Source organism: Dendrobates tinctorius, unplaced genomic scaffold, assembly GCF_039654945.1.
Source record: "Dendrobates tinctorius isolate UK_male_01 unplaced genomic scaffold, ASM3965494v1 ptg000184l, whole genome shotgun sequence".
In the NCBI taxonomy this organism is placed as follows: Eukaryota; Metazoa; Chordata; class Amphibia; order Anura; family Dendrobatidae; genus Dendrobates; species Dendrobates tinctorius.
The window spans coordinates 7,855,176-7,877,199 of NW_027361851.1; the positions used below are offsets into that span (position 1 = coordinate 7,855,176).

Here is a 22,024-nt window from a genome sequence, read left to right on the forward strand (position 1 = left end):
AAAAATGACTTATCATACCGCCGAACAAAAAGTGCAATAACGCGCGATCAAAAAGACGCATATAAATATCCATGGTACCGCTGAAAATGTCATCTTGTCCCGCAAAAAACGAGCCGCCATACAGCATCGTCAGCGAAAAAATAAAAAAGTTATAGCTCGCAGAATAAAGCGATGCAAAAATAATAATTTTTTTATATAAAAGTTTCCACTGTTTTGGTACATCAGGGGTTTTCCAATCGCGACATGGTGTCGATCTCATTTCCAGCCAAAAAGTCAAATGGCGCTGCTTCCCTTTCAAGCTCTGCCATGCGCCCAAATAGTGGTTTACCCCCACATGTGGGGTATCAGCGTACTCAGGACAAATTGCACAATAACTTTTAGGGTCCTGTTACCCTTTGGAAAATAAAAATTGGTGGTGAAAAGATCATTTTTGTGGAAAAAAATGATTTTTTTCATTGTACCGCTGTACGTTATAATCTTCTGTGAAGCCCTTGTGGGTTCAAAGTTCTCACCACATATCTAGATAAGTTCCTTGGGGGGGTCTAGTTTCCAAAATGGGGTCACTTGTGGGGGGTTTCCACTGTTTTGGTACATCAGGGGCTCTCCAAACGTGACGGCGTCCGATCTGAATTCCAGCCAATTTTGCATTGAAAAAGTCAAACGGCGCTCCTTCCCTTCTGAGCTCAGCCGTGCGCCGAAACAGTGGTTCCCCCCACATATCAGGTATCAGCGTACTCAGGACAAATTGCACAATAAATTTTGCAGTCCAATTTCTCCTATTACCCTTGGTAAAATAAAAAAAATTGAACCTGAAGTATTTTTTTTGTGAAAAAAAGTTAAATGTTCATTTTTTTTTTTTTTTTTTTTAAATATTCAAAAAATTCCTGTGACGCACCTAAAGGGTTAATAAACTTCTTGAATGTGGTTTTGAGCACCTTAAGGGGTGCAGTTTTTAGAATGGTGTCACTTTTGGGTATTTTCTATCATATAGACCCCTCAAAGTGGCTTCAAATGTGATGTGGTCCATAAAAATAAAATGGTGTTGCAAAAATGAGAAATCGCTGGTCAATTTTTAACCCTTAACTTCCTAACAAAAATAAATTTTGGTTCCAAAATTGTGCTGATGTAAAGTAAACATGTGGGAAATGTTGCTTATCAAGTTTTTTGTGTGCCATCTCTGTGATTTAAGGGCATAAAAATTGAAAGTTGGAAAATTGCGAAATTTTCGCCAAATTTCCATTTTTTTTCACAAATAAACGCAAGTTATTTGAATGAAATTTTACCACGAACATGAAGTACAATATATCACGAGAAAACTATGTCCGAATCACCGGGATCCATGGAAGCGTTTCAGAGTTATTACCTCATAAAGGGACAGTGGTCAGAATTGTAAAAATTGGCCCGGTCATGAACGTGCAAAACACCCTTGGGGCTTAAGGGGTTAAAAATGTCAGTTGCTTTTAACTTCAAGTGGAACTTGTGTTTTCGCAAGCCTATACATTGGAGGATGGGTCCTAAATATCCTGCTTAAATTGATCTCCATTTCCTCTAGGATCTTTTGTAGTTCACTTGGATGCATGCTTTGGAAAGGTTCTTTTTCACCTTTACCCCATATACCTAATTCAATCTTAAAGGGAAGGTGTAATCCAAGCATTGTCAGAACTTCTTGGTACACATGAGAGGAAAAGGCCGGGCCTTGGTCACTTTCCACAACTTCTGGAACCCCATATCTGCATATAACTTCCATCACCAGTTTCTTCGCTGTGGTTTTTGCAGTCATGTTGGTAACTGGGAATGCTTCCGGCCAACTGGAGAACCGGGGCCCAGTAGAATTTTTGCACCAGTGCGAGGGCCTAATTCTTTCCTCTATGTAGGCCCATGTGCCCATAGCAGGGTACATCCGCTTAGGGAGACACACGAGTCGGTCCTTTTCCCAGAGACCATTATCCATACGTGCCCCATCAGTCTTCCATTGCTTCACCTCATCCTTTGGAGACATTCTCTACATCGTCATTAAGTGGTCTCGCAGGGTCCGACAGAAAACTTCAGTCTGTTGTAGATCCTCAGGTTCTTGTAGGATCAATGCTTCTTGTAACTGTTTACGCTGAGAGCGTGTGGTCACCATAGCTAGTATGGTTGGTTCAACAGGTAAGAGAGCGGCGGCTTTTGCTTGCATATCAGCAAATGTGTTGCCAACAGTCTGTGGACTGGTCCTAGGACCGTGCGCCTTAACTTTGATAATAGCCACCTGAATAGATAATTTGATCGAGTCCATGAGGGTTTTAACAGCTTCAGCATTTTTCACTGGGGTTCCGTCAGTAGTAATAATTCCTCGACTGGCCCATAGAGCCCCAAAATCGTGAGCAATACCAAATGCATACCGTGAGTCCGTGTATATATTAGCCAGTCTGTTCTTGGCCAAAGTACATGCAGTAGACAGAGCCTGGAGTTCTGCTTCTTGTGCTGACTGTGAGGGCAGGAGTGCAGCTGCGTGCACTACAATGTCCTCTGTGGTAACAGCATATCCCGTGTGGAATCTACCAAACTCATCAGCATATCTTGAACCATCCGTGTATAACACCAGATCAGGATTTGGGAGTGAATTCTCACTGACATTTGGTGGAGTAGCTGTTTCTTCAGTCAGAAGTTGGGAACAATCATGTTGGAGGTAATCCTCATCACTGCCATCTTTCCTTGTAGCTCATTATGCCATCTTTCAAGGCATTGTGAAGGGGGTTGCATTATGCGGGATGCATCCGGTATCCACTGACAAAAATAAGTGCATAGTCCAAGAAAACGCTGGAGTTCAGCTTCATCTTTTGGGAAAGGAAGGGAGCTGACAGCTATTTTTCTTTCTTCTGTGAGGTGTCTGGCACCCTGAAGGAGACAGTGACCCAAGAATATCACTTGACCAAGGCAGAACTGAAGTCCCGAGGCCGAAACCCGACAGTTCAGTGCTGCCAGATGCTTGAGGAGGCTAACAATGGCAAAAGACACCTGCTCATATTATTTTTTTTTTTTTGAAAACTGGTTGGGACTATTTTGGGCCCCTTGTGGCATAACTGTGGGAAAGGCATGCAAAATACAGATTTCCTCACTGTCTTCATCTACATAGAGATTATATAACGTAAGAGCCATCCAACCATCATCTTGGAATTGTATTCCGGAGCGGAACTGTGATAATAAATCTGCCCCTAGTAAATTTACTGGACATGTGGGAGAGATTACGAACTGAACGAGCTGCGGTGGGGGCGATGTGGGAGGGGGAGCCGGGATTGGAGGGAGAACTGGAGCAGCTGCAGGTGCTAGCTTGCGCTTTTTTTTTTTTTTTTTTCTTTCCCTGCTGATACAGAGCTGGTTAAAGTCTTCTGAAAACTTTTTTTTTTTTCTGGATCTGGAAGGGGTGGATACTCATAACCACTAGCAATATTAGGCATAACAGGGACTGAGGCTGGCGGCGGTGGCTGATAATAGGTACCGTCAGCGTCTCCCGGTCTCCTTGTACAATTATCCTCTAGCAGGGAGACCTCTACTTTCGAATCATTGTTAACTATTTATCTGCCTGACACATTAGTCTCGATATCAGTTTCTTCTTTAATCACTTTCTCAATTCTCACACCACAGTCACTTTCTTGAACCACAATACATCCCGTCCCTGTCATAATAGACAATTTTTCCTTCTTCAACATAGCAGTAACAGAAACAATCAGAATTCACTTTCTCTGTTCTTCCGAACACCTTCGTCACACAGTTCATGTGCCAAGCCACACCTTCCACGGATTCTCTCATTTAGAGCTAAATATCCTTACTTCAGTTGTGCACAGATCTGGAGTGGCCATATCAGTCTGTTCCACAAGGTCAATAATCCCCCTCTGGGAAGCACAAGATTCAACGTGGTACTCAGTGAAAGGATGAGGGCGTCTCAGACTATCCCTCCGGACACCTCTGGTTATATATATCTATATATACCTGAGTTGCGTATCCTACCTTGTCTTCGATCACCTCACCACGCCTGACTCTAACAGTGAATTCAGAATTTCAGGATATTTTGACTATAAAGAGAGCCACAATCACTGGTCAATCCGGGGTGTCCGTCCCTTATGAAGTACGGTTCGAGCACTGGGCCCCCAACGGGACTGCACCTCTATGATTCCACCCATGAATCACCCCACCACGGGGACAAACCTCAGATCCTCTTTGCAGCAACAAGTACAGGAAAACCACACCAACGGTCAGTCTGAACAGTATAACTGCTAACTTACTGTGGTTGTCGTGGGGGATGATCAGTTCCAATTTTCCAGCACCTGTCTGCTCCGAGGGTCCTTTGTGTTGTTGTCCTCCGGGGCCAGAGGCGTCCCTATTCGGGGGCCCCACGTTGGGCGGCCAGCTATCGAGGTAGCTATTTAGGGAGGGCTAAATTAACCCTTCACGGTTGAGCCAGTGATGTCCAAATTATTCCAGTGTTGCTAGCAACGCAAATGACCACACGGAGACGGGTCTCTGTACGGGAGGATCGAGACAGATCACTAAGCTCCTTTATTTTAGTCACTTTTATAATATTTTGCTTAATTATGCAAGGTTCTCAACTACCAATAACATCATGGTTGAGAGTCCTCAGTGGTTGATACCTTTTAATGGCTAACTGAAAAGATGGTAACACATTGCAAGCTTTCAAGACTACTCAGGTCTCTTCTTCAGGCTAGACTAATACAGTTTAGTCTAGCCTGAAGAAGAGACCTGAGTAGTCTCGAAAGCTTGCAATGTGTTACCATCTTTTCAGTTAGCCATTAAAAGGTATCAACCACTGAGGACTCTCAATTCTGAATATTTTTTATCTACTGGCTAACACGGTACAAAGATATACATCTTTCCTGTAATAACATCATGGTAATGCTTCACTTTGTAAGCCAATAATATTGCAAGAAAACCGGAACTGCATATATGTCCGTACCTAAATAGCGTAGAAAGTAGTATAATGGCATATTCTTCAGAGTTTTACACTCCCGCCTCACTTATCTGGCACCTGATGGGAACAGTCTGGTTTCATGACAGCCCATACCAATTACAAAAATTTCTTACAGCAACAAAAATAAAGAAACGAAACCTTCAGAGAATGGATAAAACGAAACTTCAGCTCTGATTTTAGTATTAACCCTTCACATCTGTTTCCTAGAGTAGAATATAGAGAAAAACCTAGTAACAGATTCCCTTTAAGACATTGTGCCACTGAGTAAGGAGAAACTGTATACCAACTTTAGTGAGTGATAATTTATTAACCATTTTCTGAAAAGATGTCAGATGGAAGGGCGTTTATGAGAAGGTGATGTTCGGTACACCCATATATGCTGAAATAACAGCGTGAGTCACCGGGGGTTGGATGTGGCTCTTCCTTCATTCCTGTATCTGGGTCTTGCTGTGTGGCAGCGTATCCCTACTACTAGTACTACTGCTCTTCTCTATTCTTCAGTTCCTTGTTATGTGTTTTTTTTTTTTTTTTTTTTTTTTTTTTTTTTTTGGTGCATGTCTTGTCTCATGACAGATGCACATTGAATGAAAAGCTGTTGGCTTAAAAGAAAGTAAGCAATTAAATGTTCGTTATTGAGCTGTGTGCATATGATGTTTGTATTACAGAAGTATGAGAAGTTTCGGAAAGGCTGTAACGCTTCTAGATGAGAAATTCTCTCTAAGGCCTCTTTCACACATCAGTTTTTTGCCATCAGTCGCAATCCGTCGTTTTTAGAAAAAAACAGATCCAGCGACTGATGCTGGATCCATGTTTTTTTTTTTTCTTCTCATAGACTTGTATTTGCGACGGATGGCCCCACGTTTCGTCCGTTGTTCATTGGGTCCGTTGGAAATTGTGTCCGTCGGGCGGAGACAACGGATAAAGTAACGTTTTTTGTCTCCGTCGAAAAGTCGGACATTGACTGATCCAGTGCCGTCCGTCGTTGGCTGTAATGGAAGCCTATGGGCGCAGGATCCGTTGCTGTCCGTCAAATTATGGAATCCAGCAACGGATTCCGTTTTTTTAAACTGGGCATGCTCCAATTATTACCAGGTAGGCAGTTGGATCCAGCGATAAAACGGATCCATTTCAGCAGTTTTTCACAATCTGCGACAGATCGTTTTTTTCCAAAACTGCTGGATTGCGACTGATGGCAAAAAACTCATCCTCTTTCTTAAGGCCTCTTTCACACATCAGTTTTTTCCAATCAGTCACAATCCGTCAAAGTAGGAAAAAATGGATCCTGTGCAGATTGTGTAAAAATGATGATTTTTTTTTTTTTTTTTTTTTTTTTGATCCGTCACAGCAACTGTAGCTTGAGGTAAACTTTGTCCCTTGTGCCTCTGGGGGGAGAGAGATTTTTAAATTAAAGGAATAGAAATTATTCCGGCCATGCTCCGTTTTAAAAACGGAATCCGTTGACTGATCCTGCGCCCATAGGCTTCCATTATAGCCAACGACGGATAGTGCTGGATCCGTCGCTGTCTGACTTTTCGACGTAGACAAAAAACGTTCCTATGTCCGTTGTCTCTGTCCGCCGGACAAAGAATTTCTGACGGTTGAAACTTGCGGCCATCCGTCGCTAGTACAAGTCTATGAGAAAAAAACGGATCCAGCAGCATCAATTGCTGGATCCGTTTTTCTCAAACAAAGACGGATTGTGACTGATGGCAAAAAACTAATGTGTGAGAGAGGCCTAAGGCTCGTACCCATCACTTTGAACAAAAAAAAAATTCCAGTTTTGCTCTGGAAAAGTAGGACTAGTGTCATGTGATATTTCATGCGAGGACTGATTTTACTTCTGATTGCCATATGACTTTAACATGAGCTTTTGCATAGAATAATTCTCATTTACACATTTTTCCAAGGAAATATTCTTCAATACACATATACTGTGTATATATCTATACAAGCAAGATAGCAACACTTACATGGATGTAAAATAAGACAGGTCTCCACCGCCTCAACGCATGTTTCATATTAAAACTTCTTCAGATGAGCCATTACTAATAAATGACTCATCCCATTTCCTATTGTTGGTCCTACTGAACTGACTATACCTATAGATACAGTTGAAATGTTGTCAAATCAGGAGGAGATGTCCTCCGATGAACATAAAATTGACACTGTAAAATCAATATCAGTTCAGCTCCTTGAGCCGAAGACAGTAAATCCTATACAATGTGTGCTCTAAAGTTAACATACCCCGGCATAATTTTTGCTTTCTTGGCCTTTTTTCAGAGAATATATGTGATAACAGCAAAACTTTTTCTCCACTCATGGTTAGTAGTTGGGTGAAGCCATTTATTGTCAGAGTATTGTTTTCTCTTTTTAAATCATAATGACAACCTAAGACATGCAAATTACCCTGATCAAAAGTTTTCATACCCCATTTGTTAATACCGTGTATTGCCCCCTCTAACATCAATGACAGCTTGAATTCTTTTGAGGCAGTTGTGGATGAGGTTCTTTATTTTCTCAGATGGTAAAGTTCTTCTCAAAAAGCCTCCAGTTCCGGTAAATGCTTGGACTTGTGTTTTGGATCGTTGTCATGTTGGAGCGTCAAAGTACATCCCATGCACAGCTTTCGGGCTGATGTTTGCAAATTTGCCTCCAGTATTTGCTGATAACATTCTGCATTCATCTTTCCTTCAACTTTGACCAAGTCTACTGTGCCTTTGTAGCTCAAATATCCCCAAAACGTCAGCGATCCACCTCCATGCTTTACAGTAAGAATGGTGTTTCTTTCATCATAGACCTTGTTGACCTCTCTCCAAATGTAACATTTATGGTCGTGGCCAAAAAGTTCAATTTTGCTCTCATGACTCCAAATTACCTTGTTCCAGAAGTTTTGAGGCTTGTCTCTGTGCTGTTTTGTAGGCGAGATTCTTTTTGGCATTTGTGTTGTAATGGCATTTTTCTGATGACTCGATCAAGCCCATATACCCATCACACATCCTCCATCCCATAGTCCCATGCCCATATACCCATCATACATATTCGCCATCCCATAGTCGAGTACCCATATACCCATCACACATCCTTCATCTCATAGTCCCATGCCAATATACCCATACATATCCTCCATCCCGTAGTCCCGTGCCCATATACCCATGATGACATCATCATCACCATGGCAACTGTTGACATAACCGTCACCATTGCAACCTATTAAGACATCATCGTCACCATGGCAACCATTGTGACAGCATCTTCGTCATTGCAACCTATTACATTAGCGTCGCCATAGCAACCATTATGACATCATAATGAGGGGCGGAGCTTGACACACACACACTTTTTCATTAGATCGATGAAAACTGGCAGTTCATCTGCCGTGTTCAGTAACATTATAGTGTGACTGGTTAGAATAGATGTATACACATAGAATAGATACACATAAAGATGTCAGTGACCTATATAATTAGTAGAGTGTGTGTGCAGCTTACTGTGCATGTATTTAATAAATTATTTTTTTGAAAAAAAAAATGGCGTGTGCTTACGTGTAATTTTCATAACCAGCAGAGGGAAAGCTGACAGCTGATACTCATATCCTGAAAAGCTCCATTGTTATTACCCCCTTCCCAGGCTATAAATATCAGCTCTCAGCTGTATACATATCCATTACTGGTTATTAAAGGGGGACCCTAAACACAAAAATGACGTAGGGACCCCCTGTATAGCCAGCAAAGGCTAGGCAAACAGCTGCAGGCTGATATTAATAGGCTAGGAAGGGGCCATGGATATTTTCCCCCTTCCTGACTAAAAACATCTGCTCTCAGCCACCCCAGAAAAGGCTCATCCATAAGATGTGCCAATTTTGTCACTTAGCCTCGCTCTTGCCCTGGTGTGGTGACAAGTGGGGTGTTAGCTGGGGGGGTTGATGTCACCTTTTCATTGTCAGGTGACATCAAGCCCAGAGGTTAGTAATGGAGAGGTGTCTATAAGACGCCCATGATTGCAAAGCCCATAGTGATATTGTATAAAAAACACACCCAGAATGAAGTCCTTTAATTGAAAGAATGACTCTCCCTTAATGAATCTAAATTAAACCGTACTCGTGTCATCGCTCAGTCCACTGAAGCCAATGTCTCCTGTAACAGAATTAAAATAAACAACCCTATTCCTTATCTGTCCGCTGAGAAGATAATCCATTTGTCCTACAACAGGTCTATCTCTGCTACATCTAGATAGCAGGCTGAATTGTTGCATGATGTGACTATACAGCCTGCCATCCAGCAGAGACACTGAGCTCTGCGTGTTTGCTCAGCGTCTCACTGTGAACTCCTGTCACCCTACTGACGTCACTGCAAGCGTGAGAAGGTTCTCATGCTTGCGGAGCAATCAGAAAGGTCCTGGGACTTGATAGCCAATGAACTCCGTTCAACTCTCTCACATCAGCGCGCGCGCTGTGGGTAAAGTTCTAATGGTGCTCGTGATGATGTTACGGAGTTAATTATAGTAAAGTAACTTGGCACTCAACTGAATGATCCTTTTTGAAAATAAGTTTTTATTGTGACAGTCACAAAGGACGTTTCGGCCTACAATTGGCCTTCGTCAGTCTGCCGACTGCTGCAGATGATGAAGTTAATAGTGGAGAATTATATAAGATCCTATTACAAGGCAGTGATTTTGGAGGTTACTGCAATGACCAACTGTCTATAACACGTGTAGTGCTCTGGTGAATTCGGGAGAAATTGGAACAGGCAATGGAGCTTAAGTCTCTAGGGGCTTTATGCCTGTAAGAGTTTATGCCTGGTGGGTATGGGTTAATATCTTTTGATACGGGGCTAGCAGCGGATACTGCGTCCAGGTCCATACGCCCAGGCACTACACCTGCACGTGTTCATGTAACCTGATCTACTAATACAAGACTGTTAAAGTGCCTCAGGCATTAACCTCTTAGGATTCTAAGAAATTTATTTTTCTCTAACATTAATTGGTTCAAGTATCAAAAGATATTAACCCATACCCACCAGGCATAAACTTTTACAGGCATAAAGCCCCTAGAGACTTAAGCTCCATTGCCTGTTCCAATTTCTCCCGGATTCACCAGAGCACTACACTTGTTATAGACAGTTGGTCATTGCAGTAACCTCCAAAATCACTGCCTTGTAATAGGATCTTATATAATTCTCCACTATTAACTTCATCATCTGCAGCAGCCGGCAGACTGACGAAGGCCAATTGTAGGCCGAAACGTCCTTTGTGACTGCCACAATAAAAACTTATTTTCAAAAAGGATCATTCAGTTGAGTGCCAAGTTACTTTATTATTCACTTGGGTCTGGGTAACCTACTTGTGCTCCCTGTAGTAGTGCCACGCTGTACTTTACACGGTTACTGAGTTAATGGGCTGTGAACTCCCAGGACCTTTATGATGGCCCCTCAAGCGTGAGAACTTTCTCACACTCAGTGACGTCTATGAGGTGAAAGGAGTTCACTGCGATACATTGAGCTGAGCAAACACTCAAAGCTCAGTGTCTCTGCTGGATGACAGGCTATATAGTCGCATCATGCTGCAATGTCTCTTGCCATCTAAATGTAGCAGAACTAGACCTGTCGTGGGGAAAATGGATTATCTTCTCAGCAGACTGGTGAGGAAGATAGTTAATTAATTTTAATTCCCCCCCCCCCCAGCTATCACCCCACTTGTGACCACACCAGAGTAAGTGGGAAGGGCGAGGCTAAGTACCAGATTTGGCGCATCTTATGGAGATGCTAGTTATGGGGCGTCTCAGCTGATGGTTTTTAGTGTGGGACGGGGCAAATATTCATGGCTGGTTCCTAGGCTATTAATATCAGCCCTAGGCTGTCTGTGTAGCCTTTGCTGATAAATATAGGGGGACCCTACTTCATTTTTGGGTGAGGAGACGTCCATCCATTTTAATTGCCAGTAAAGGCTAAGTATACAGCTGTGAGCTGATATTGATAGACTGAACCTCCATGGGACTTATCCGCTTACCAGGCTATAAAGATCTGCCCCAGCTGTCCGTTTTCTCTCTGCTAGTTAATAAAATGTCGGGATCCTGCACCATTTTTTTCAGAAAGTAGTATAAAGAAAACTTGTACAGTTAGCTACACAAGTACTGCACTGATTATATGTGTGACTGATATCCTTAGATCTACAGCTCTGGCAAAAACTTTACCTGTCAGAAGTGCAAACTTGTTGCCCTCTTAGAGGAAAAGGTGCAGGGACTGGAAGAAAGAATAGCAACATTGAAGGTAATTAAAGAACATGAGGACTTCTTGGATGAAGCAGAAGCAACCATTCAGGATTTGGAAAGTGAGAAAAGCTTCAGAGCACATACAGAGGCTGAAAAGTGGAGCCATGTGACGAAAAGAAGCAAACGGATCAAGTGGTCATCACCTCCCACACAGCTTAGCAACCAATATGAAGCCCTCATGCTGGAGAACGAAAATGGCACAGCTCAGGATGATACCGTATCTACAAGAGAAGACACACTATCAACAAAAGTTACTCTGTCAACAAAAGCGGAAACAAATGACACTCAAAAACACTCACGAGCAACAAGCAGTGGGTCCGGAAAGAAAAGAAGAGTGGTAGTTGTGGGCGACTCACTACTAAGAGGCACGGAGGCAACTTTCTGCAGGCCGGACATAACCGCACGAGAAGTATGCTGCCTCCCAGGAGCAAAAATCAAGGATGTGGCCAACAGGATACCAACTATCCTCAAATCCTAAGACGACTACCCTTTCCTACTGATACATGTAGGCACAAACGACACGGCAAGAAATGACCTACCAACTATCTGCGAAGACTTTGAAATTCTGGGGATGTAAATAAAGGAACGGAACGTACAGGTTGTTTTCTCATCAATCCTCCCAGTTGATAGCCATGGCATCAGAAGATGGAATGGGATACTAGAGGTGAACAACTGGCTACGACGGTGGTGCAGGCAGCAAGGATTTGGATTCTTGGACCATGGCGTGAATTACCTCTACGATGGACTTCTCACAAGAGATGAGATACACCTCACAAAACCTGGGAAACACACATTTGCCAGAAGACTTGCCACACATCAGGAGGGCTTCAAACTAGAAGAGGGGATGGGAGGAAAAACAGCAGACAAGAACATGCAGCAGAAAGACAAACTAATCAAGGATACTAGATGTGGTAAAGAGGACCCAAGACAGGGTACTCAGAAGGAAGCTAAGAAAATTGAAGCAAAACTTCTTTCCTGCATGCTGACCAACGCAAGAAGCCTGACCAATAAGATTGAAGATCTGGAGTTGGTAATGTATGAGGAAAAATACGACATAGTAGGAATAACTGAGACATGGTTAGACGACAGCTATGACTGGGCGGCTAACTTGCAAGGATATGATTTGTTTAGGAGGGATCGTAAAAAAAGGAAAGGGGGTGGAGTCTGTCTATATATATATATATATATATATATATATATATATATATATATATATATATATATATATATATATATATATATATATATATATATATAAAGTCCACTTTAAAGCCCACACTAAGAGAAGATATACAAGAGGGAAATGAAGAGGTGGAGTCTCTATGGGTGGAGATACAAGGAGAGAAAAGTAATAGGGTTTTGTTATAACTCACCAAATATAACAGAAACCACTGAAAATGTATTATTGAAACAAATAGACAAAGCTGCAAATCACAATGAGGTGATTATTATGGAGGACTTCAACTACCCCGACAGACTGGGAAACTGAAACCTGCGTATCTCAGAAAGGAAACCAATTTCTGTCAGTGACCAAGGATAATTATCTGTCACAACTTGTGCAGGGCCCAACTAGAGGGACAGCCCTTCTGGACATAATTTTAAGCAACAGGCCAGATAGAATAACAGACGTACGAGTCGATGGGCACCTAGGGAACAGTGACCACAATATAATACAATTCCACTTGTCCTTCGGTAAGGTGCCCTGGAAGGGGGTTACAAAAACGCTGAATTTCAGGAAAGCAAAGATTGATCAGCTTAGAGAGGACCTTTGCCGAATTGATTGGGACAATGTCCTCAAATAGGAGCACAGAAAATAAATGGGAAATATTTAAATGTTTCATACACCCACTGCGAGCTAGCCATACCGTACAGAAATAAAAGGGCTAGGAACAGGAGAACACCAACGTGGCTAAATAACGATGTAAAAAAGGGCAATAAATAACAAGAACAAGGCATTTAAGAAGCTAAAACAAGAAGGCAATGAAAAAGCATTAAAAAGTTATAGAGAAAAAAATAAAATGTGTAAAAAAACAAATACATTTAGCAAAAGTGGAACCTGAGAGACTCATTGCTAAGGAAAGGAAAACAAACCCCAAACCATTCTTTAATTATATAAACAGTAAAATGATTAAAATTGATGGTGTCGGCCCTTTAAAGAACAATGAGTGTGAAATCATAGAGAGCGATGTGGGAAAAGCAAATGTTTTAAATACTTTTTTCTCAACAGTGTTCACACAGGAAAAGGATTTGCCAGGGGAAATGCAGAGTGATAATGTAAACTCCCCATTAAGTATTACCTGCCTAACCCAGGAAGAAGTGCAGAACCACCTTAGCAAGATTAAAATTGACAAATCACCAGGCCTCATGGCATTCACCCTCGGGTATTAAGGGAGTTAAGTAATGTGATAGACAGGTCTCTATTCCTTATATTTAAAGACTCTATAGAAACAGGGTCTGTTCCTTTTGATTGGCGGCAACCAAATGTACCAATATTCAAAAAGGGGTGTTAAAGGGAACCTGGAAACTATAGGCCGGTAAGCTTAACATTTGTTGTGGGTAAAATTTTTGAATGGTTTCTAAGGGATACCATTATGGATTATCTCAATGTTAATAAATGTTTAACTCCATATCAACATGGATTTATGAAGGATCGCTCCTGTCAAACTAACCTGATCAGCTTCTATGAGGATGTAAGCTCTGAAATGGCCCAAGGAAAATCATTGGATGTCATTTATCTCGACTTCTCTAAAGCATTTGACACTGTCCCACATAAAAGATTGGTAAGTAAGATGAGAAAGCTTGGGCTAGGGGAAAATGTGTGTAGATGGGTAGGTAGCTGGCTTAGTGATAGAAAACAAAGAGTGGTTATTAATGGGGCATACTCAGATTGGGCCAGGGTTACTAGTGGGGTACCACAGGGTCCTGTATTGGGCCCCCCACTATTTAATATATTTATTAATGATCTAGTGGATGGCTTACACAGTAAAATATCAGTATTTGCAGATGATACAAAACTATGTAAGGTAGTTAACACAAAGGAGGACAGTTTGCAACTACAGACAGATTTGAGTAAATTGGAGAATTGGGCTGAAAAATGGCAAATGAGGTTTAACACAGATAAGTGTAAGGTTATGCACATGCGAAGGAGAAACAGATGCTACAATTACTTACTGAATGTGAAACTGCTGGGGAAATCAGGCATGGAAAAAGACTTGGGCATCTTAGTCAATAAGAAGCTAAATTGGAGTGCCCAGTGTCAGGCAGCTGCCACCAAAGCAAATAGGGTCACGGGATGCATTAGAAGAGGTCTGGGGACACGAGATGAAAACCTAATTCTCCCTCTGTACAAATCACTCGTCAGACCACACTTGGAGTATTGGGTGCTCAAGAAAGACATTACTGAACTTGAAAGGGTTCAAAGGCGGGCTACTAAAATGGAGTTGGTTCACTACAATACCCAGAAAGGTTATCAAAATTAGGTCTATTTACTCTAGAAAAGAGAAGACTTGGGGGAGACTTAAAGTATATCAGAGGGCAATACTGAGATCTCTCCAATGAACTGTTTGTACCAAGGACTGTGACAAGAACAAGGGGGCATTCTCTTCGTTTGGAGGAAAGACAATTTCTGCACCAGCATAGAAGAGGGTTCTTCACGGTAAGAGCAGTGAGGCTCTGGAATTCTCTTCCTGAGGAAGTGGTGATGGCCAACTCACTGAATGAATTTAAGAAAGGAATGGATGCTTTTCTTGTGAGTAACAGTATAGAAGGTTAAGAATAACAGAATATTATAGGTAGATGGTTGACCCAGCTTAGGGGAAGGAATTTTTTTTCCCTATGGAGAAAATTGGCTTCTACTCTGTGGGTTTTTTGCCTTCCCCAGGATCAACAATGCAGAACAGCTGCACTAAAAATAGGCTGAACTAGATGGACATAAGGTCTTCCTTCAGCCTTCAAAACTATGTTACTATGTTCAAAACTATGTTAAAAACGAAGAGACCACTGCAGTTTTATATGAATCGGCTTCTCTACATGTCTGACAGCCATTCCATTCCAGTATCAGTTGAATTCCAACCAGAGTACACCTCATTCTACTTAATGTGCTTCTGATTAGCTGATCATCTGAACCAAATCTTAAAGAAGGAAAGTGTAAAACAAAACCTGCTATGGTGTTCACAATCTCTTGCAATAGGACAAGCTGGATGGCAAAACAAGTGCTAGTAATATCCCAAAAGTAATAGGAATGGAAAAATAACTTAACCATGCCAAAGGAGTTGAAAAGAAAAATCTTGAGTGAGGATAAGAAGGGCTCAATTCTGGCTTTACTAGCAGAGGGATACAGTGAGTGCCATGTTGGTGCCATCCTTAAAATTTCTAAGATGGCAGTCCATTACCACAGGGTCAAGCAGCAGACATTGAGGACAACAAAGCTACAGACCGGCAGAGGGCGAAATCTACTCTCTATTGACCGGGATGACCGTCATCTTATTCGAATGTCACTCAGCAACTGCAGGATGACATCAAGTGACCTACAAAAGGAATGGCAAATGGCAGCAGGGGTGACGTGCATCGCAAGAACAGTTCGTAACAGGCTTCTAGAGGCAGGACTCAAGTCATGTAAACGTAGAAAATAAGCCTTTCATCAGTGAGAAGAAAAGGAGAGTCAGACTGAAGATTGACAAAGACCATAAGGATTGGACTGTAGAGGACTGGAGTAAGGTAATCTCTGATGAGTCTAATTTTCAGCTTTACCCTTCACCTGGTCATCTAATGGTTAGACTGAGACCTGGAGAGGCATACAAGCCACAGTGTCTTGCACCCACTGTGAAATTTGGTGGAGGATCGGTGATGATCTGGGGGTGCTTCAGCAAGGCTGGAATTGGGCAGGTTAATCTTTGCGAAGGACGAATGAATAAAGCTGCATACAAGGTTATCCTGGAAAACCATTGATTCCTTCTGCTCAGACAGTGTTCCCCCAACTCTGAGGACTGGTTTTCCCGGCAGGACAATGTGCCATGCCACACAGCTAGGTCAATCGTTGTGTGGATGAAGGACCACCAGATCAAATCCCTGTCATGGCCAGCCCAATCTCCAGACCTGAACCCCATTGAAAACCTCTGGAATGTAATCAAGAGGAAGATGGATAGTCACAAGCCATCAAACAAAGAACTGCTTAAATTTTTGTACCAGGAGCAGGGGCGTACATAGAAATTATGGGGCTCCATAGCAAAAGTCTGGATGCCAAAAAAAAGGAAGAAAAAATATATATATCTCACACACACACACACACACACACACACACACACACACACACACACACACACACACACACACACACACGTGCATGCAGGGCCCCCTCCACAGTGCGTGCAGCTGGGCCCCCCTCTGTAAGGTGCAAAGTGCAGCAAGAGCCGTTGTAAATGTAAAGTGCCAGGCTGCCAGCACAGTGAAGGGACACATTTAACGAAAAAAGTCCACCCCCAGCTGGGCTCACCGTCTTGTGTGTGTCCCTCTCCCTGAGTGAGAGAGGCTCATGAATGTTTTCTGCTTCCTGCAATGCACGTGTGCTGCTCTCTGGCTGCCAGGAGGCGTGGCGTTCTTATGCAAATCCAGCCAGAGACCAGCCAACAACTGACCAGGAAACCAGGAAAGGGGAGATTCAAGGGACCAGGGGGTATACATTTGCTTACATTTAATTAAAGGGGAGAGTACTGTCGGCACCAGGGGTGAACCTAGCCTCTCTGCTGCCTGAGGCGAACAGCAAAATGACGCCCCCCCCCCCCCACACACACACACAAAGTAAATTCTCATATCTATCCTGTAAAATGGAGTACAGTAGTGGACATTTTGATTTAGATAAATAGAAAAAAAAAAAGTGACCAAACACAAGGATGTCAGCGGCATCACACGCACATAGAAGAACAACAGAGAAGTATCCAGAACAAGGGTCATTAATCGCAATGGTAGGCCTGGCACAGGGCCAGACTGGGACAAAAATGCAGCCCTGCCACACAAATCCCACCAGCCCACAAACTATAACACTCCTCACCCCGATCAGTGAATTTTTGCTATACTTTGTTGACCCCTCATCACTCTCTTTAAGGAGTTATTTGAAGAGCCACATGTGAATGGCACCACAGTGCGTATGACTGACCACAGCTCCATTTACATGGTGCTCTTCAAAGCTATGTTTCCCAGGATCATGGAGGTCCCAACGGTCGGATCCACAACAAAGTCATCCCCTATCCCCACATAATGCTCCATTACAGTATTATGTGCCCCATATATTACTTCGTACAGTATAATGGGCCCCATATAATGCTCCATACAGCATAATGGGACCCATATATTACTTCATACAGCATAATGGGCACCATATATTACTGCCTACAGTATAATGGGCCACATATATTCATACAGTATAATGGGCACCATATATTACTGCCTACAGTATATTGGGTCCCATATATTACTGCATACAGTATAATGGGCACCATATATTACTTCATACAGTATATTGGGCACCATATATTACTTCCTACATTGTAATAGGCACCATATATTACTTCATACGGCATAATGGGCACCATATATTACTTCATACGGTATAATGGGCCCCATATAATTCTTCTCCCCAAACCCCGCTGCTCTGGTCTCCTCAGTGTATTCTGATCCTCCGGACAGCTTGGCACAGGGACATCATTAACTTTACGTATATAATTGTCCACTTGAACTGATAGTAATAGTGATTTGTTTGTACTCTGTTTTATGGGGCTGGCCCACTTTATGGGGGTGTGCAGGGCATATGATTATACACCAGTAAAAAGTATGAGAGGCTCAATATGACCAGTGCCACCTAGTTTCCTACTCCTCTTGTTCTACTGGTACTGTGGGCACACTGACTGGTACTGAGGAAATGAAAGAACAGAAAGAACAAAGAGAGAAAGAAGGAAAGAAACAGAGAAAAAAACAAAAGAGGGAAAAAAAAAAGATTAGAGAGATTCTATAAAGATACTATAGCAGCCCGGCTCCCACTGTAGTGCCCACCTGAGCCTCTCGATGCAGGACATATCATGATCCGCTTACATGGCAGGCAACCCCGAGTCCAAGGCGATCCTGCTGTCCGCGCTGTTAGAGGAGGACACGGTGATGGATCTGAAACCTTCCCGAAGAGCCTCCATGGTTCCGTCACAATCTTCTCCCGAAATTACCTAATTTCCATTCAGCTTCTAGCACATCACTTCCGGTAGAACGTCACGTGCGAATTTTAAAGTACTCCGCGGGGGTCCGCCGTGTACTCCTGTGTCAGCGGGAAAAGTAAGCTCTTACTTTGCCGGGGCAGTGGGACAGAATCTCTCTCAAAATCGGGACTGTCCCACTGGGAGGTATGAATGCTCCCCACCATACACCTTGTACACGTATGGCTCTGCACACATCATAAACGCACGGTTCCGCTTTTTGTGCCTTGCACACACAGCTCTGCTCTATACATCTCGCACACACACGGCTCCACTCAGTACACACATGGCTCCACTCCGTAAACCTCGTACACATGCTGCTCTGCTCCGTACACCTTGTACACACGTGGCCACGCTCTGTACACCTTGTACACAAATGGCTCCACTCCGTAAACCTTGTACACATTCGGCTTTGCTCCATACACCTTTGTACACTCGCAGTTCCGCTCCGTACACCTCGCACACACGCGGGTCCATACACCTCACACATGTGCGACTCTGCTCCGTACACCTCGTACACGTGCGGCTCTGCTCCTTACACCTCGCACACGCACTGCTTAGCTCCGTACACATCTCTGCTCTGTACACGTGCGGCTCCGCTCCGTGCACCTCGCACACGCGCTGCTCAGCTCCGTACACATGCGGCTCCGCTCCGTGCACCTCGCACACGCGCTGCTCAGCTCCGTACACATGCGGCTCCGCTCCGTGCACCTCGCACACGCGCTGCTCGGCTCCGTACACATCTCTGCTCCTTGCACCTCGCGCGGCTCCGCTCCGTAAACCTTGTACACATGTGGCTTTGCTCCATACACCTTTGTACACTCGCAGTTCCGCTTCGTACACCTCGCACACACGCGGGTCCATACACCTCGTACACGTGCAGCTCTGCTCCTTACACCTCGCACATGCGCTGCTCAGCTCCGTACACATCTCTGCTCCGTACACGTGCGGCTCCGCTCCGTGCACCTCGTGCACACGCGCGGCTCCGTACACCGGGCCAGGCTGAGACTAAAAAGCAGCCCTGACCAAAAAAAAATTCACCAGCCCACATGCAATGAATGTCCTCACCCAAATCGTAGAACACTGGCAGGTTTTGCCAACTTTTGCTTTAGCACACACACACGTACCACACAGCTCACACGTATTACAAACAGCTCACACACGTGTTGCGCGCACGCACAGCTCACACACGTGTGGCGCGTGCACACACAGCTCGCACACGATGACACAGCAGTCCTGCATAAACCAAGGAATGATGCACACAGGACCTGTGATGAGGTCACAGGAGGGGAGGAGTCATGGGTCACATGATCAGGGGGGCCCTGACACCTTCCCTCCTGTGACCGCATCAATTACAGCCTCTTGCACGACCGCAGCATCAGCGTGCAGAGGCTAAATTGTAGGTGCTGCGGGTAGAGGCGCGCATAATGCTGCACGCTGCTGCCTGCCGCTTGAGCAGCTGGTGTAAATCGCCTCATTATAGGTGCGGCCATGGTCAGCACAGCTGCCAAACCGCAGCGGCCGTCGAGGGCCCCCTCACCTGTCGGGCCCCATAGCAGCTGCATGGTCTGCTACTATTGACGGTACGCCGCGGACCAGGAGTGTCATTAGGTCACCCAAAAGCAGTGTGAAAGACTGGTGGAAAGTATGCTAGGGCGCATGAAAGCTGTGATTAAAAATCATGGTTATTCCACAAAATATTGATTTCTGAACTCTTCCTGAGTTAAAACATTAGTATTGTTGTTTCTAAATGATTGTGAACTTGTTTTCGTAGCATTATTTGAGGTCTGCAAGCACTGCATTTTTTGTTATTATGACCATTTCTCATTTTCTGAAAATAAATACAAAATTTAGTGCTTGGAAATTCGAAGACATGTTGTCAGTAGTTTATAGAATAAAAGAGCAATTTAGATTTTACTCAAGTATACCTATAAAGAGAAAAATCAGACAAAATGATAATTTTGCAGTGGTCTCTTAATTTTTGCCAGAGCTGTATCTATTCTATGTGTATATATTATTTCTATTCTATCGGATCCTGCTGTGATTTTACTGTTTGCCAGATTAATTGCTAGCTTTTCAAAGGACATCGGTGTGTAAAAATTGGACGGCACTTGCATGGTCCAAGTGTCATGTTTGTTTGGTTTTTTTTTTCTTCTCTGATTTCAGCTGAGAAAAAAATCGCAGATGAGCAGGTACTCATAGATTAACATTGGTTAGAGTAAAATCCGTTTTTTTTTTTTTTTTTTTTAATCGGATTCATTCATCCATTTAACTCGCAGATAAGTATGATCCCTTACACTCTCTGAGGCCAGAAGGCGCTGTACACAGGACTTCAGTGAATATGTGAACCCTAAGGCCCCATATTTTCAGTCTGTCCTATCCTAAGCATTTGAATAAGCAGATCTGTAGTACCTGGGAACGGCTACTAAGCAGTGTGATGGAACTATGGCGTTCCGTTGTGAATACATCTGGCTCCTGCTGGAGCTGACAACAGCTAATTGGTTGGGGTTACAGCCAGGTGCCTGGACTCCCATTGATCTGATATCTGTGACCCATCCCAATATCACTGTAGTAGAAGACCTCTTTAAGCTGATCCTTCCCTCTGGCATCTTTGCGCTCTGGTTGCATTTCTGCCATTTTTCGCTCTACGTTTTCATATATTTTTTTCTTCTCCAGAGATTTCTCTAACGCTACAGCCCAAGCCCCGGCGTTTAATGCTTTTACTGAATCCATGTGGAGGACGGGGCAACGCCTTGCAGCAGTGTCACACACACATCCTGCCCATCATCACGGAAGCAGACATCAGCTATAACCTTATCCAAACAGGTAGACCTTTAGTTTATGATCATTACTATAGGACGGTTCTAATTGCCTCTATAGCGTTTTACTTTTTTGATGTTTTTTTTCCTTTTTAGAAAGACAAAATCATGCCCGAGAGCTGGTGCAGAGCATTAATTTGGAAGAGTGGGATGGTATAGTGGTTATCTCTGGAGATGGACTTCTCTTTGAGGTGAGTTGCCAAATACTTTTCATATGCAATAATGACATTTAACCCCTTCATGACCGATGACTTATATTTACGTCATGCCTTTTATGCGGGCTTTGATGCCGAGCCCGCGTTTTTCCCTGCACTTGATGGATGATTTAATCAGCCATCAAATGCCTCGAACAGCTGTGGGTGAATCTCAGATCCACCTGTGGCTGTGTAGTTAAATGCTGCTATCAATCGCTGACAGCAGCATTTACCACGTGTCAGCCAGAAGTGCGTCAGAAGTCCCTGACGCGTGATCGCTGTGCGCTGATGGATTGTCATGACAGAGCAGGGCTGCTGAAAATCCCCTTTTTTATTTTAATTCTTTTTTTAACCAGGGATATATTACCCAGGGCCAGGAGGACAGTCTCCTCTCCTTCAGACTCTGGGTACCATCCGCACATTGTCCGAAAAAACAATGAGCCAGCTGCGTATTTTTCCGCGATGTGATTTAGCCGCGGAAAAATACGCAGCACTAGCACAGCATGTGTGGAATGCCATTGAATTCAATGGCTTGCTTATTTTAT

General features: G+C 43.4%; 1 protein-coding gene across 1 annotated transcript in view; it reads left to right on the forward strand.

Moving 5' to 3' along the window:
* Positions 1–22,024, forward strand: part of SPHK2 (sphingosine kinase 2) — an 83,566-nt gene that overhangs the window by 26,096 nt on the left and 35,446 nt on the right. Inside the window, exons 3-4 of the mRNA XM_073552088.1 lie at positions 21,143–21,292; positions 21,382–21,476. Of these exons, the coding sequence (XP_073408189.1) occupies positions 21,143–21,292; positions 21,382–21,476 (245 nt within the window). The remainder of the gene's footprint in view (positions 1–21,142; positions 21,293–21,381; positions 21,477–22,024) is intronic.